Source organism: Montipora foliosa, chromosome 1, assembly GCF_036669935.1.
Source record: "Montipora foliosa isolate CH-2021 chromosome 1, ASM3666993v2, whole genome shotgun sequence".
Taxonomy (NCBI): domain Eukaryota; kingdom Metazoa; phylum Cnidaria; class Anthozoa; order Scleractinia; family Acroporidae; genus Montipora; species Montipora foliosa.
This window is the reverse complement of record NC_090869.1, coordinates 23286681-23302739: the sequence shown is the minus strand read 5'-3', so window position 1 is coordinate 23302739 and position 16059 is coordinate 23286681. Positions and strand designations below refer to the sequence as shown.

At 41.7% G+C, this 16059-nt stretch overlaps 2 protein-coding genes across 2 annotated transcripts; both read left to right on the top strand.

Annotated features, from left to right (window-relative positions):
- The first annotated feature begins 8 nt into the window (after window positions 1–8).
- On the top strand, window positions 9–7053 carry LOC137993802 (phosphatidylinositol 4-phosphate 3-kinase C2 domain-containing subunit beta-like). Its single transcript, XM_068839777.1, has one exon. It carries the CDS (start codon window positions 514–516, stop codon window positions 5476–5478), a length of 4965 nt encoding a protein of 1654 aa, XP_068695878.1. The 5' UTR covers window positions 9–513; the 3' UTR covers window positions 5479–7053.
- A 1333-nt stretch (window positions 7054–8386) lies between these two features.
- On the top strand, window positions 8387–15285 carry LOC137993786 (uncharacterized). The gene is made up of 4 exons (XM_068839776.1): window positions 8387–8843; window positions 10308–10563; window positions 12427–12543; window positions 14038–15285. The coding sequence occupies exons 1-4, from the start codon at window positions 8454–8456 to the stop codon at window positions 14289–14291; spliced, it is 1017 nt and encodes a 338-aa protein (XP_068695877.1). The 5' UTR covers window positions 8387–8453; the 3' UTR covers window positions 14292–15285.
- Window positions 15286–16059: the final 774 nt, after the last annotated feature.

Here is a 16059-nt window from a genome sequence, read left to right as displayed (position 1 = left end):
CATTGCGCATAACACAAAAGCACAATATCGGCCATTATTTTTTCAAGCGAATAAACAAACGTCGAATTCGACTTGTACGAACTGATCCGTCTCACCAAGAATCGACTTGGAAGCAACCTCAAGAAATTTACGACCTCAGCAGTTTCGAGTAACACAACAAGAAGCAACAGAAAGCATACACCTCGCCGCAGGATAATTGAAAACCCTCGTTGGTAAATGGAGTGACATCGTACGCTTGTACATGTATTTCGTACAATGATCCTTTTATGATTCGATTTTCAAATCCATTGACGGTTTTTCGTCCATTAATGAAATGGCTTCAAATACGTGAAGGAATGTCATATCATCTATCTTCATCCAAGAACAGGACGGTCACAGCATCACTAATTTCTAACGTTATTCAAGCTTGTATATACCTGTTTCGAAACTGATTTGATGTTAGCTTTCTAATATTCAGTGACAAAGTTGCATTCTCAAGGACGGACGTGATTTACGTGGATTTGTACCAACGTGATGGCAAATTTGGATAACCTAATGTCCTTTTCATCCGACGAAGAAGACAATGCCCCAACGCATTCACGTTTTTCTTGGCTCACGGTTTTGTCGTCAGAACAAAGAGATCATCCTGTCGTTGAAGGCTCTCGCTCGCCATCGTTTAACGTCTTCTCTCCTAACAGTCATAAGTCAAGCAACGGTCTTATTGATCGTAAATGTTCTGATGACCTTACACAAGCTGTTAAAATGGAAACACGATCTCAACAATCAAGTCTTTCCGTTGATGCAGAAAATTCAAAGTGGGTTGACTTTTCAAACGAATTTATCACAGGTCAGAATCAACGGTTGGAATTAAGAGCGTCTCGTTCCTGGGATGACTTATCGCCACCTGGCAACCCTGTGAAAATAGGGAATAAAATACCCCAATTTCCCCAAGGAGGATTTGACAATTTTCATGAAGCTTTTAAGCCCCCATCAGTGTTTCTAGACTCAGACAGAAGCCCTCATAACGTGGGGTCAGAAGGCTGGAAAAAGCCTGAAAGATCAGCATCATTCACCTCGAGTCTTTTTGAGACATTAACCAATCAACATAGTGACCCATGTAGTCAAATTACTAACCAATCCATTGCAAGCAATACGTCATCAAATTCCAGTACTGAGCACCCTTATGGTGCCATATCTCTCAAACTGAAAGGCGAGTTAACATTAAGAGGAAGCAAGGAGGAAATGTTGTCCCCTGACAAGTCCTCAAGAGATGATGTATTCCCAGTAGGAATGACAGAGAGTACAGAGGTGCTTAGAGTAAGAGATGCATGGCCTTTGAAAGTACAGCTTCCTGATGATAAAAGTTGCAAATATGCTGTCAGTAACAACAATTATTGTCAAGGAAAGTCTTTTACTCGTAGAAAGTCTGTTCCTCCCCCTCGTCCACCCAGTCCAGAAAAGTCCAACTGCCCTCTTTCGTCAATGTCTCCTGACAAGAAATCATCAGGTGGCTTAGTGGCAAATTCCAGTTCCAAGTTTCTTTTCTTTGGAGATGGACTTTTTGATGTTGCCAAAGAGAGAGATGAGGAAGCCGCAGCCTTCAGCGCAATGATGACTAAACTTAGATCAAATTTTCGCTGGGATGATTCGACAAATCCTGGTCATGTGATAAGTCCCACAGTACCTTACGATTATGAGACTTTTCCGTTTTACACAGACGCAAGAATGGCCATTTACACTGAGGAAAGGCAGGATACTTTAAAGTTCACTTTCAGTGCACATAGCCGGATAAACAAAATTATTGAACTTGCATTGAGTTGTTTATCAGACGACGAAGGGAGTATTGACTGGAGCCGATCCTCGGCATACGTTCTCAAGGTGTGTGGGCGTTCTGAGTACCTCCAGGCTAATGACGTTCTCATTCAGTATGGTTATGTCCAGCAATGCGTTAAATTTGGTCATGAAGTTGAACTTGTACTACTTCAGAGTTGGCAGATCTCAAGGCAGCTGGCTAGAACTGAAGAGGATGACCTAGATGAGAGTTCTCCGCGGAACTACAAGGACTTCTTTGACTGCCCCGTCAGCACTGCTGTCTCTGAATATGGGCTTAAAGTTCTCTTGGAAGCCTTTAATGTTGAACTTGTTAAGTTAGTGGAAGGAACAACCAATGAAAGCGTTCCTCGATTTGAGCCGAGTCCAGTAATCCAAGCTGTGAAGGCGATCTGTGCAACGCTTGCATCCTTAGAAACCGTAGACGTTATCAACTCGGTTCAAATGTTGAAGACTCTTCAGAGCTCTATTGCACCTGAAAGAATAGTTCCTGACCAATCACTGGTATACGGTGCACTTTCAAAGTTGCAAGAGGCCGTGTTGCTTTTGACAGAGATGTACTGTGACGCCTTTGCCACTTCATTTGTACCCACGAGGGTAGACAGACCAAAGCTGGCCGGATCAATCGATGCTACTGCCATGACTGACAACCTACGCATCCACATTGCTTTTGCCAACAGGCTGCCCTTGCTCTGGAATCAGGACTTTGATCGCTTTGAAGTACAGTGCGGGATTTACTACGGAGGACGATTGTCCTGCCCCGCGGAAGTAACACAGCAGCGCAAGATTACCAGGAATTTCTTCGACCACCTGCGGTGGAATGAGTGGCTGCAGTTTCAGATACAGGTGCGTCAGCTACCACGTGAATCACGGCTCTGCTTAACCCTTTATGGTATTGCACCGACCGTTAAGGGAAACTCATTGAACACTGCTAGGGTTCCACTTGGCTGGGTAGCAGTTCCATTGTTCGACTTCAAAGGCGTGTTAGTTTCTGGAACGCAACTTCTTGGATTATGGCCAGATGATGTAGCAAATCCCGTTGGTACCTGTACATCAAACCTTTTGCATCCTTCTAGTGTCATTATGCAAGTTGAGTTTGAGCGGTATTTAGCCGACATTGTCTTTCCAGATTTTGAAAGCAACGGGTGGTCAGTCTATGATGAAACTGATCGATGTGAGCCTCGTGCCTCAACTACCGAAGTGTATAAGCAAATTCTCGAAAGAGACCTTTTCAATGAACTGAAGCCGGAAGAAAGAGAACTTTTGTGGGAGCATCGCTATTACTGTAGGTCAAATCCTAAAGCTTTACCACTTATCTTGTCTGTAGCACCTTCTTGGGAATACCAGTACCTTCCTGTTATCTACAGCTTGTTATCTTCTTGGGCGCCTTTGAAACCCGTAGATGCCATGGAATTGCTCAAGATCAGCTTTCCAGACATTCGTGTAAGAGCTACAGCGGTGGAATGGTTGGAAGCTCTTGTGGATGACGAGTTGTGTGATTATCTCCCTCAGCTTGTCCAGGCTTTGAAATATGAAATCTACCACGACTCTCCCTTGATCCGTTTCCTCGTGTGCCGCGCCCTCGGCAGCGTTCGTGTCATGCATTATCTTTTCTGGTATTTGAAGGATACCATCAGTGATCCCCAGTTTGGCCAGCGCTTTCAGATCATTCTCGGTGGTCTCCTTGGCATATGTGGAAATGCTCAAAGGTGCGAGTTCACCAGACAAGATGAGGTCCTCGCTGATCTCACTCACGTGGCTGTTCAAGTCAAGAACGCCAAAGATTCCTCCAGAACCAATGTTCTTCAACAAGAGCTTGCAGTGGCTGCTGCCAACATGTTTACAAGTGTAAGGCTACCTGTAGATCCGAGCTACGAGGTAAAAGGTGTGGACTTACCTACCTGTGGTTACTTTAACTCGAACTCTGCACCTCTAAAACTCATCTTTAAGAATGCCGACCAGTTTGGAGAAGACGTGCATGCCATGCTAAAAATTGGTGATGATATGAGGCAAGACAAGCTGATTATGCAACTCGTGGGCATCATCAACAAAATTTGGCTGCGAGATGGAATTGACTTGAAAATGATCACTTACCAGTGCATGGCCACAGGTGTGGGCATGGGGATAGTAGAAATCGTAAAGGAATCGGTAACGCTACGGGAAATTCACACTGAGCTCGGCCTGACCGGATCGTTCAAGGATGAACCAATTGCAAGGTGGATCCAAAAGTACAACCCGGGTGAAGAGAGTTACCACCAAGCAGTCGATAATTTTACAGCTTCCTGTGCAGGCTATTGTGTGGCGACCTACGTTTTGGGGATCGGTGATCGCCACAACGACAACATCATGATCAAAAAGAGTGGCCACCTGTTTCACATCGACTTTGCCAAGATCCTCGGCAACTCTCAGATGTTTGGATCATTCCGCCGTGATCGAGCTCCCTTTGTTCTGACTCCAGACATGGCGTTTGTCATTAACGGGGGTTATGAACCGAGCAGTCGTTTTCAGGACTTTGTAGATCTCTGTTGCAAGGCTTTCAATGTCATTAGGAGCCACTCCAACTTGCTTCTCAATCTCCTGTCCTTGATGCTCAATTCTGGAATTACCTGTTTGAGCAAAATTGCTGATTTGAAGTACATCCGTGACTCGTTGCTTCCAGACGCCTCTGAAGGAGAAGCCACGGCTAAATTCACTCGACTCATAGAAATTAGTCTCTCTTCCTTGTTTACTCAAGTCAACTTCTTTATCCATAACGTGGCGCAAATCCGAGACCCAAGCCAGCTGAGACGGTCTCCCGCTACCACAGACAACTCAAGCTCTGTACTTTCGTTCATTCGAGGGACGTACTCTGTAGATACGGACGGTTTGGTTGAATCTGCTCGCGTTGTAGACTTCCAGAAGCGCTATAATCCCGAGAAATATTACATCTACGTAGTCAATATTTGCCGTGTTGATGTTCAAGAGCCTTCGTTTGTGTTTCGGCGATTCCGCCAATTTCACGAGCTCCACTTAAAGCTAATGGAAGCGTTTCCGGAAAAGAACCTGCCAAGGCTTCCCAGTAAGATCTACATCGGTCGGTCGCAGATCCGAGCGGTTGCCGAGCGGAGGCGAAACGAGCTAGACAATTACATCCGACACCTGGTAATGATGCCCACGGAAATTTCCGAATCCGAACTTCTTTACAGCTTTCTTCATGAACAGCAGAAAGACAAGCAAGAAGCGAGCTCATTCTCGGTTCGTCTGCTACCAGAAGAGAAGCGAAATCGCGAGCGGGCCATTGGAGGGAAAGTGAAATTGTTGATTCGCCATGAACGTGAAGCTCTTCGCGTAATGGTGATGCACGCGAAAGAGTTATCGCCGAGAAATCAAACAAGTCTGGCAGATCCATACGTGAAATTGTACCTGCTTCCAGATCCTATTAAGGCCACAAAACTCAAGACAAGAGTTGTACGTAGGACACTCAATCCTACATTTAACGAAACATTGGTGTATAGTAGCATGTCAGAGCGGGAGGTTCTTGAGCGTCACCTGCAAGTCACAGTGCTGGATCACGATTATGTCGGTGAAAACGAGTTTCTTGGTGGTGTACTGATTGATCTGTCTCACTTTGATCTCAAGACGTCCGAAGCTTCGTGGTACACACTAACGGACATTACAAAACCACGTTGAAAAGAAATTCTTGCAATTTGCATGGTCGAATCTTGACGAACTTACCGACCCAGCTAATAATGTGATCAGCTCAAGATCTCTTGCGGGAGAATGTGTATAAAACGAATGCTCGTTCTTGGCGGGTTTTCCAGTTGCTGGTTGGAGCAGAGAAGTGTGAAAAATGCAGCTCTTCTCTTAGAATTTTCGTGAAAGGCAAAACACAAGGCGTTTCTCTCAGATGTAAAAGCAAACCATGTAAAATAACTTCATCGTGAAGAACTTTTTAAATTTCGCGCGAAAAACTAAGTTTAGCGATGTCTGTTATCCAAAACGGAAACAATTTTTTGTTCAATTTGCAATATCGTTCAGATGATAGAAGGTACACTAAAGTGGAGGACAGTCGATTTGCATCGTGCCGGGTCAATTGTGGAGGACCAAACTGGTCAAAAGGCTAAGTTCGAAAATCTTAGCTGCCTTCTTAACGTCCACTGGCACTTTCTGAACTTTCTCGAGAAATACGCGTTACTATCCAAGAAAGTGTTGGAACATGAGACGCTGCTAAAGGACAAAGATTGTAAAAACTGTTTGTAAATAGAGACTTTCGAGGTTATCATTTTAGTATTTATTTTAAAATTGAGAACAAGTTCGGAGAATTGGATTTCCAAGAAAATTTTTAATTTGTAACTGAACAGATTTAGCGCTTTGGGACTCAGTGACTCTTTATGGGACTCTTGTAGTTATAGTTTTAAACCAGCCGTTTTCAAGCACCGACAATCACTGAAAGAGCCAATACATGCACCAGGCACAATGCGCGGAAGTGAAAACGCACCTCTGAATTAATCAGAAGTAATCGCGAAATTAATTGAAAACTGCTTCATTTTGTAATATAACAGAACTGTGACATTCGCATCCACTGAAGTAATAAACCAATTCCAGTTCATCACTTTTGGTCAGTTTTGCGGGCTACAGTTTCAGTGGTCGCTCTTGGAGAGAGGAGCAGGCGTGCGTTCCTCAGTCAAAAGAGCCGAAAAAGCAATTCGTGAACCTATGATCTGCTGCTTCTAAAAAATTAATCTTTGAACATGTTTTCGAGACCAGTGAAAACCAGGAGAGAAAACTAAACAATTGCAAAGTTTCATGAATAGAAACGTTTTCCTTTTGAAGGTACAAAGCGTTTAATGTCACCCGAAATACGCCCGAAAAGGTTCAGGACTTTCGAGAAACCTTAAGTTCGGCTGAGAATTTAACCCACCCCTACAAGCCCATGCCACATTAACAGGGGAACGACAAATAATAATAAAATAATAATAATACTTTGTTTACCCTCGGATTTCAGAGTAGGTAATATCTCCGAGCATTTAACATATACAATTGTTAAGAATCCCAACTTACGGGAGGCAAACCAGTTGGCTATGAACCAGGGATTACCTGAAACAAATTCAGTGAGTGGTCAGAACGCGGTCTTGAACCCAGGATCTCTGGATCTCAAGGCACAAGTGCGTTCTCTTAGAGGTACTCCTCGATAGGGGAATTTCTATACCTGGAGAAAAGAGCATGCCTTCCTTACGAAATAGAGGTATTAATTGCAGCCAGCTCCATGTGAAAAAAAAAAAAAGGACTAGTGCGCGCGCACTCGGTGAGCTCAATTTTCTGGCCACGGTTGTTCCCAAGGTGGATAACGCTATCTACTGGATAAATATCACTATCCAGCGGATAAACAGTAGCAAAACCAATTGAGTTATCTACTGGATAGTGATTTATCCAGTGGATAGTGTTATCCACCCTTCGAACAAATGGGCCACGGATAGCAACCGGAAGTGATTTGGTTTCTTGTTTAACTTGTCTTCACATTAGTTTGAGTCTGGGAGAGACCGCTGTCCTGGCATGCGATATGTTCACTTCCGGTTTCAGTCTACGGCTTAAAAACAAGTTCTCTCGTCTCCAGGGGCGCTTTCCATTTAACAAAAATCACAGGTTCAAATTTTCAGAATTTTCGCTGGTCGAATGGAACGCGTCCGACCGCTTCCCAGAATTCGAGGTCACTTACTCTCCAACACAGGGCATGCATGGTGACTGTTTGTTGTGTATGAAAATGGCGGACTTTTTGAACATTTTCGCGGCTTTAGAGCAGGATGGCTGTGAAACAAGAAGTTGTCCCAAGCAGTCTGAAGAATAAATTTAATAAATATGATTCGTGAAGTTCTGCTAACTTGATTTAACAAAATGGCAAAACGGCGAGAACAGAACTACGACGAGCGAAAGTCGAAGTTAGCGTAACATACCGTTGCTGGTTAAAAGACTGAAATCATTCGACACAAAGCCACACACTGAGCATTGATACTCTGCTACGCCTGCCATTATTGCTTTTTCAAGTGTCCACGTGAGCTCACGCTCGGTAGGGAGACTAAACCCGACATCTCTTGCGTTTCGATAATTCCGGAAATTCCATCAGAGTGTGCACTCAAAACGTATTCCTAAATTTTCGAAAACTTTTCCCGGAATTTTTACCGTTCCATTCAGTTTCGGACCGGAAATTTCGAAATTTTTGTTCGAATGCAAAGCGCCCCAAAGCTCCTCTTTTCAGTTTGCTTATGACTCAGTTCGCAGGGCACCCGAAGAAGCATTCTACACTTTTTTTATGTAATGACTATTCTTATGTAACAAGCAGACGAATTACTATGAATTAATTGAAATTGATTTCGCTGCACATATTCTGGCCTGTGATTTCATTGGCTGACAGAAGATTGATTTGACAGCGTGAGAACATGTTATGATCGAGTTGGCGATCACGCAGAAAAAGGAAAAAGGTCTTGGTGCAGATATCGGGCAACAATCAATTGATTGTCGACTGGATGTCAAATTTCTTTAAAAAGGCTCCAACAGAGAAGCATACGGGAACTCTTATTACCTGACGTCATATGCGTGCGCACCCAAAACTTGCGAAGTCAGTTGATAACTGAACTCGAGTGATTTCTTCCGCTTGTCTGCGAAAACAAATGGACGAAACGTGTGCTGAGGTAGAAAACGAGAAAGCCATTAAGCGGAGAAACCACGCAGGGCCATTACCGAGGACTATTTATGACCTCTTCCTCAACTGTCTCAGAGTGCGCTCCTCAACCACCCTCCCTCGGTGGCGATGTCAGTGGCCGAGTGGACCTGATCTTAAAGCGGCGGGTTTTCCGAAACCCAAGGGAGGCATCACAAGGAGAGAAAGATTTAAAAACTGGGCAGAACGGATGGATGTGAGGTTCGATAGCGAGGAAAATTGTGAAGTTCTTGTTTACAAACGAACTGGAAAGATCATTGTACCAATTGAAGAGTTTGAAGCGGTTGTTGGGAAAGTTCATTCCTTGGGTCATTGCGATGTCAAGAGAACATTTTCCTTGGTGAGTCTAGTTATTTGAATCTAACATAAGACAAAACTTCTCTATGTTAGCTAATAATAAAAAAACAGACACAAACAAATTTAACTTATAAAAAATAATTTTTCCACTCTAGAACACTCGCAGTGAGAAATCTACATTACATGCCATTTAAAAAGTTGAAGCCAGAATTATAAGCTTATATATTTATTAGCATCCAATCATCATCATCATCTTCATATTTCTTCCAAAGTAGGCGGAATTATGATTAATGTGAGATAAACGTATCTGTGAATGGTTATACAGTCGTTTACACATTCGATTTTAGTAGGGAAGGCACTGGAGACTGCTTTGAGGAACTCTTCAGAACGTCTTCGGAAATCGTCGGACACCTTTGTATACCAGGGGCTCGTTTCTCAAAAGTCCCGATAACTTTTCGGGCCCGAAACTGCCAACCGCTTCTTTTGGAAAGCCTATCTTTTAACATGTTTCCAAGGTAACAAAAAGAAAAATGATTCCATGTCATTAAGCAAAAAAAAATTGTTTGTAAATAGGTTTTAGATTTCTTTTTATTTTCCCTAGCTTTTACTATTTTTAACATTGTTATCCTAGATTATTTTATTTTAGTGTCACCAATTAGTGCTATGTGCTAGAGATTCTCGACACATTAGTAAAGTTCATCATCATCATCATCCTCATCATCAAGTTTGACGACATAAATCCTCTCCGTTCTTGAGATACAAAAGGAATTGTTACACCCGAAAGTGACCCGTAAAGTTTCCGGACTTGCGAGAAACAGTCCCCTGGCCCTTAAAAGTATCTTGAAATTAAAACTCTCAAAATATCATTCTTACCACTGCTGTCAACATAAATGCTGTTATTTTTGCAGCTAACAAAAAGAAGAAAAATTCTCAGATGTTGATTTAGTTACGATATTACTTTTGTTTAATTTCTTTAGCTGCATGATTAAATAATTAAAATAATTATGGATAAAGATATTTACAAGAAACGATAAAAGATGATTTTCATATTTAATTTAAGATATTGCATCTCCTCTGAATAAGGACCACACCATTTTTGAGTAAGAGTTGAGAAAAGTTTTAGTGTAATCAGACAAAACTGATTACTGCTCTGAATACAGTTTATTACTATATATATACTATAAAACAGTGTGTAGCATTGAAAGCGTGCTCTGATTGGCTATTCAGACTCTGAAACTCCTTTGATATTCACCTCTGAGCAACTCACGCAGGATTTGCACCCAAAAATATTGTAATCGTTGCTGGAAGAGTTCAAATCATCTTTTTGTGCTATTTTTAAAAATTATTTCACTGTTTTTGTATTGGTTGCTAGTGGTGGATATATTTAGCTTGCTACTTCGTGACTGGTTATTAAATATCCACCACTATCCACCCCCCCCCTCCCCCCTTGGTGAATAGTCGTTAATTACCCTTAACTAGGAAATAAATACAATTATTGACCTTCTAGATTCGACGAAGGTACACGGTGGGGCACAGAGATTTTGGAATTGACAAGAACACTATCAGTGCTGTTGTAGAAACCTGTCCTGTTTGTTTAATGGGAACAAGACTTTCAGGAAACAATGGAATAAGAAATGGCGACAGCTGTCATTTGACAAATGACAAACTTCCTCATTTCACTGCCAAGGGAAAATGTTTATCTGAAGCTCCTTCTATGGTGGCTAATGTCCCAGATTCCAAGTGTATATGGTTTGATAGATCAGGTAGGTCCTAGGCTATCATTTAGCTGCAATGTAGCAAGACAAGAAAAACATTATAAATCTAACGTGAACATTAGGAAAGCACACCTCATGACTCACTTGCCCTAAAGGGTTCCTTCACTTGCCTTGGCTCATTGTATTATCATTAATTTATAAAATAGAGGATATTACATGGCCCCGCGGGGATACGAATTTTATTTTATCTCTCACGGGTGAGCGAAGCGAACAAGTGAGAGATACTTTCAGCATGAGGAGATAAAATTCGTATACCCAAGCGGTCATGTAATGTTCTGTTTATTATATAGACTATTTAGATATTGATGAAATGTCCAGATTTAAAACTTGTTTTTTTCATTTTCAAAATGATGAAAAAGTGGTCACCAACCACTAAAACACACATGTTGTGTAACATGAAACAAGATATGAAAGTTATGAAAAGCAAATCATGATAATGTAAAATTTTGCAATAAAAATGTTAATGTAGTAGAGAGGCATTATACTGGAGCACAAACGTATCTTACAATGAAGACGAAGCTCACAATTTATTGGCTAATCGTGTTCGTTACCATGACGACACCTATATTCTCACATGTGAAAGATAAAAATGATATGTTCACTGTGCGCAGTGAAGATAAGATTTTTTAGTAAAAGGAGAAATCCTGGTATTTCATAAGTATCTATAAAATAAAATAAAATAAAAAGTACTGCCATTTTGTCTCTGGACATCTTTGAATAATATTATTCAATTCATTGAGAGGGCACTTGCCCACTGGGCAAGTGGTCTAAGAAAATTACTTGCATGAGTATGAAATGTACTTGTCCCAGAGCAGGGTGCGAAATTAACTTTTTTATATGGGCGCAAACTGGCAACTGGATAACCAGATGGCAAATTGTGTTGTAAATAACAGAAAACAACGACCTCATGGTCTTGTGTATGTGTCAAGCATTTTTCGCTTTCGAAAGTGGACATTTTGGAGAGAATGTGTGTCTGACCTCAAGTGTAATAATGAAATCCATCTGCCCCTTAGTTTGTTGAAAATTTTAGCCAGGGAAACACCAGTCACGTTCTGTAGCACACAAGCCGCCATGTTGTTACTGTGCTACATTCCTTGCACCAGTCCCTTGAATCTCTTTACTGTGTTGTTTTTTCACCTCCAATATGTATTTTATGAGCAACCGCAAAAACTTGTGGCTGCTTGCGGCGTTATGGAAGTAGTTAACTGAAAAACTCCTTTCATGTTTTATTTCAAAATCATCAGCCCCGAACTTAATAGTAGGTTGCCCACTGGTGACCAGTTGTGAAATTCTGGTCGCCAGTACTCAATTTTTAGTGGCATTGGCGACCAGGAAGGCGCAAATTCTGGACCCTTCAGAGGACCAGTTAGGGTTTTCACAAGTGCTGCCTGAGGAATAATGATATAGGACAGCAGCAGCTACCGGCAGCACATTTAGGAAGAGCAGAAGTTGCAAGTGTGGCAATGTGCTGACCCCATAAGGATTTAAGACCGTGATTCTTTGAACTCAGCCAAGCAGTATTCTCACACATGTTGGATTTGTTGAATGATCTCTAACATAAACATCTAGAAAGTGGAAATTATGGGGCTATCTAGGCTGACTACCACCCTAGTGACCAGGCTGGGAAAGTTGAAAAACCAGTGTTGTCCAAACCAGGAATAGCGTAATAAGTTAGACCCCACTTACAATACCCCTTCAGTTAAGTCCCAGTGGAAATCATTGTATGTTAGCTTTGTGAAATTGCACGAGTGCACGTCCCGACTGAATTGCATGGTGGAGTAATCAGATTTCAATCAATTTATTCTCATTAGTAGGTGCATCTTTAATATCTTACTTCCTGTTTGGAAACAGTTCTTTCAGAAAACTTGGATTTCAGTCGCAAACTTCAGGGCTTAGTGAATGAGCTTAGAGGGGAGATTGGAGCCACTCTGAAAGGGAGCAAAGATGCAAGAGACAGGCTTGTGAAAAGTGAGTACATTATGGTGTTATGTGCAAGTTTTGGTTGTGTTCATCCTAAATAAACTTAACCATTTATCCAACCCAAGAGTGACACAATTTTCCCTGAGTAGGGGCCAGTTGAGTCCTGTAGTAATAGGGAAGTTTTTTTTGTAAAATACCCTTCGTTTACTTTGGGTATGAACAATAATAATTTTATTATTTTATTGTTAATAATAACTGGCCGAAACCAGCAGCAAGGAAGTCATCAGCCCCTTTTCGCCTTTCCAGGTTATGAGGTTGTGCTCTCCAGGGAAATTTTGAAGTGTCAAATCTCAGAAATTAATTTTGATAAAGACAAAAATTAATAACATAATGTTTCAGATTTATTTGCATGTAACTATTGACATTTTATTTAATATAATGTTATTTTATTTTGTTTTATTTTTGGTGGTGTTTGTAGCCAGCTTCTGTCAAAAGTGTTGTTCTCAGCATACACTGTAAGCTAATTTTTTGTGATTGAGTAACCAATGCAGATCAAGTCCATTTTAGCAATCTCATATTTAAGTCAGATATACCAGGTAATTTAAAAGTTGGGGTGGTAACTATTTGTAAGACAAGACAAAATTTACATGTAACCGGTGTTGTCAGCCACGGTCCTTACATGTCACATGTCCATATAGTAACGTGTAGTGGTTACTGACAAACAGAAACAGGAAAGGTGCTACCAGTGAAGAAGTTGCCTCCACAGAGTTTCATTGTCATGTATTTAGACTCTGACATCTTGCTTCTGTTTCTTGCTGAACTTAAATTTACCACAAGGTCCTTAGAACTACCAATGGATAAATGGAAAACTGAAGTAGAGGTTTGAGAAATGAGGGTAAAGAAAGAGGGGGGCCCAGGGGGAGGGGGAGGGGTCCTTGCCCCTCTTTCCCTTTAAAAACTTGCGGGTGTTGCCTTGTTTTAAGCTTTTTGATCCCTAAAATGGTTTATGTCCTCTTTTTCCCTTATATATGTTGTCATTGTAACTCTGTTCCCCAGTTCAAATTAGCCATGTCCCCAGGAACCCATGACCCAGAGCCTACAGCTCCCATACTGGGCCTATGTAACGGCATTGACCGATCTATTTTTAGACTATCTTTTCTGGAAAAAACAAAGGCAGTTCCGGTTCGGTGACCCTATGACGTCAGCTTAATTTCTTGCAATTGGTCATCGGGCTCCTGTGGGAGTCTCATTCGCGGGAAATTCAATCTAAAAATAAACCGGTCTGTGAAAACGCCGTTACACGAACACAGTAGAGCTGTAGGCTCCAGTTCATGGGTTCCTGATGTCCCTTGTTCCCCAAAACCCCTGGGAGGCTATCAATAAGGAAATCAAGTGAATCACATTTTAATTCTTAACCTCTCAGCTGGTGAAAGTAATAAAAATACAGTAAATTTCAGGAGTGTTGATCATTACTCAGTAAACGGCAGCAGTGAGGCTCGATTTTATTGCATTCTTGACATGAACCTTTTTTCTCTTTCATAGAAATCTCCATCACTCAATTTATAATTAAAGAACATCGGATTTCATCACCTCTCCTCCCTACAGAAATACCAGAATATAATAATAAATTTATAGATGACATGAAATCGCTTCTGGAAAACTACAGACAGCAAGATAAGGAGAAGTTATTTCGCGCTGACATGGAACTGTTAGCTGAGGCCTACAGAGAGGCCGGGTACACAGACTTGTTCGTTGAAAGCGTCGAGGCCTTAATACGATCGTTGTTATCCAGATAGTACTTGCTAAAGGTCAATTCCCGGGGGTAGGACTTTGCATATGAAAGGACAGGGATGCTCATCGGAAAATTAGAATGAAACCCCTAAAGGGGACCAATCTTGGCGTGGCTTTTTTGACCCTTAAAGACACCATATTTTAAAACATGTTAAATATATATTTTTTTATATTTCTTCGCGTGCAACCCTAAACGAGACCTTCACTGCTGCATACATTTATGACGGCGTTTTGCCCAGAAAACCCTGAGACCAAAATTCAAAATTTAAGCGAGATGACCAGCATTCCATGGCCCTTTCATATGCGAGGGCAATTGTCCTTCCATTGTAGTTTTGCATGATATTTTCGATCAATCGATTTGTCTCACTCTCCAATGGTTTAATGTTTGACTCTGATGCCGAATTGCATCTGGAGAAACCATGGCAAATAGAGCGGAATCCGTCCTCTTACGAAAGGTGCTAATTATCCAAACGCTACTGACTTCGCGTCTTGGCCTAGATGTTGCCTGAGCTTATGTTCGCGTCGTGTGCGTCAACCTGACAATGCTTCAATCTTTACACATTAGCCTGCACGCAGGCGGTTGGATGGTCGAAAAAACCGGAATTCGTAATGAGGTCGCCATCTTGGATTCGCGCAACTAGGTCTGGGCCGGGTTGAGGGTCGACAAAGCGAGCTCTCCCCACCCCGTCGTTTTGTCACGGGGCCCAGACCTATCCCACGCTCTTCCAATATGGCGTCTGATAGTGTTTCGTGGCGACACAACATCTACCGCCTGCAAGCAGGCTATACACATTGAAACTGTCGGATAGTGACTTCTCCTGCAGATGAAGTTATCCGACCTTTTTAACTTGGGCCAGTTAATTAAGGACAGTGCCAACAATGACGTTAGGAAAGATTCCCTTCTCTCTACGAAGGTTAGCCTTCCACGTATCCCCTACAAAGACGTGAAATACGACTCCATTAAAAAAGACGGCTTGTGAGGCTATACAACTGTAAGAACTCGTATGCCTGGTATTATGTGGTCGTTTATGTTATCGGTCATAGGTCACTTGTGTCTAATATTGTTCGCGCGTTGTTTCTTGTCAGTTGTTGTCTCCCGAACATGTTTGTCGTACGGGAAACGTCCGCATATAAGAACCTATCATTTCGGGGTTCAAGCTGATCAAGTTCTTTAGTTACTGGCTGCTTAGTGAGAAATCAGCCTGAAAATGTTCTTTAAATTTATTTCAGAAATAGACACCTTATTGAATCACAGGTGCGCGCATATTATGCGAGTTGCGTAATACGAGCAACGGGTGCACTTCATTTTACTGGATGAACGAAATGACGAGTGACAAGCGATGATAAGGGATAATGGGATTGTCATTGTGTTGAAAACAAATTCTTTTCTTAAAACTCCTGTTCCGTCCGTATTTGCTCTGTTCCAAACCGGGATACAACAGTAACAGTGTATTACCGTCTTATATTTTGTGCATTCTCTTGACCAAATAAGGTGAAGTGGCGTAATAGTGAAATAATATTTAACAATTGTTCCACGAGTGTGCGTTGGATATGAGATGGGTCATCACTTCTTTCCATCGATCAAACTGACATTTCCCTTTTTATTCAACTTATACGACTTCCAGGTTACTTTAGACTTCACATCTACTTCAACGAAACAAAGATTTTAAACAAGCTGAGAAGATTCACAATAGGCGAGGCAAAGAGTTGAACCCGGATCGATGGCTACACCTTGCAGTTTCCGATATACACTACACTAACGAGACAACCTTC